The 1,594-nt window shown below is 47.8% G+C and overlaps 1 protein-coding gene across 1 annotated transcript in view; it reads right to left on the bottom strand.

Moving 5' to 3' along the window:
* Positions 1–821: 821 nt before the first annotated feature.
* RAB19 (RAB19, member RAS oncogene family) overlaps positions 822–1,594 on the bottom strand; it is a 27,928-nt gene continuing 27,155 nt past the window's right edge. The window contains exon 4 of the mRNA XM_011941286.1: positions 822–1,190. Within this exon, the coding sequence (XP_011796676.1) occupies positions 922–1,190 (269 nt within the window). The 3' untranslated portion in view covers positions 822–921. The remainder of the gene's footprint in view (positions 1,191–1,594) is intronic.

The raw sequence follows: 1,594 nt of genomic DNA, 5'->3' as shown, positions 1-1,594 counted from the left end.
TGGGCAGATCACTTGAGCTCAGGAGTTCAAGATCAGCCCGAGCAACATGGTGAAACCTCGTCTCTACAAGTACAAAAATTAGCCATGTGCCTGTAGTCCCAGCCACTTGGGAGACTGAAGTGGGAGAATCTCTTGAACCCAGGATGCGGAGGCTGCAGTGAGCCAAGATCCCACCACTGTACTCCAGCCTGGGTGACAGAGTATGACCCTGTCTCAAAGAAAAAAAAAAAAGAAAAGAAAGAAAGAAAAAAAAAATTGTAGGTGTCTCCCCTATCCCAGGTGGGTGGCCAAGGGACCCCTGCTAGAATAGAGTGAATTCCAGTTCCATCTCCATCAGACAGTTCCTGACCATTTGGCAAGATGGTACTTCTGGTATTTCTGCTAAAAGGCTTTGCTCCCCATAGTGAAGACCTGAGGTGTGAATGTCAGGAACAAAATGATAGCAGCATTCTGGTTTCTTATTGCGGGCTTTTGTTCCATTCTCCCTGCCTGAGCTGTTTCAAACTGCTCCAGAATGTTCCAAACAGCCTCTTCTCTCTCTTGCTGTTTCGCCTCCCTCCTCTCCTTCACTACGCTCTTCTTCAAGCAAGAAATAAAATTCAGTAGAAAGCAGCAGAAGCTTTGGGGAGACAGAAAAGTGAAAGGGGAGAAGAGTACAATTCGTCCTCCCTCTCCTGGCCTGAAGTCCTGCTTTCTCCAGGAGTCAAGAGTCACTGAAAACAGTGGTGCTGAGAGTCAGCAGCTATGACCTGTGGTGTGAGTCAAGGGAGAAGCGTAACCCATCCAGACTGGGAGGATTAGGGGTGAGCGGCAAGTCCACGCTGGGGTCTAAAGTGCCACTGGGGCAACACTACGGTATCCTGGCTACCTTTAGTTTCAGAGGCGGTCTCTTTGGTGGGTGTGACTGGCTTTGCAAACATCTTAGCAAGTGCAGTGGGTCTTTTCACTTGGACCCTGGGCCATAAGAATGGGGCTGGAGTCCAGTGGGAGGCTGTTCAGGGCACTCTCCCCATATAGGTGCAGGCTGTTGCGGGCGATCAGCTCCTTGGCCATGAGCACAAAGACTTCGTCTATGTTCTTGGATTCCTTGGCAGATGTCTCCAAAACGGCCAGGAGGCCATACTTCTCAGCCAGTGTGCAGGCATCTTCGAACAGCACGTGCCGCTTTTCCCAGAGGTCACATTTATTTCCTGGAAGGAAAAAGATAAGCAGATATTCCGTTGAATAACTTAATCTGGTTTCTTTCAAAATGAACTTTATAAATAACATTTTAGTTCTTCAATAGGCATGCATGCATTCATTCACAAATGGTAATTGAGGGCATTTTTTTTGTTTGTTTGTTTCTTTTGTTTTTTTGAGATGGAGTTTCACTCTTGCCTCAAGGTGGAGTGTAGGCTGTCGCCCAGGCTGGAGTGCAATTTGACTGTGGTGGTGATTAAAGGAATCTATGCATGTGATCAAATTGTGTATAATTATACACAATTTGTTGCCCAGGCTGGAGTGCAATGGCGGAATCTTGGCTCACTGCAACCTCCATCTCCTGGGTTCAAGCGATTCCCCTGCCTCAGCCTCCCAAGCAGCTGGAATTACAGGC

This window comes from Colobus angolensis, unplaced genomic scaffold (genome assembly GCF_000951035.1).
Source record: "Colobus angolensis palliatus isolate OR3802 unplaced genomic scaffold, Cang.pa_1.0 Scaffold2, whole genome shotgun sequence".
Classification (NCBI taxonomy): domain Eukaryota; kingdom Metazoa; phylum Chordata; class Mammalia; order Primates; family Cercopithecidae; genus Colobus; species Colobus angolensis.
Note: the sequence above shows the minus strand (reverse complement) of the source record. Positions and strands in the feature narration are given on the sequence as shown.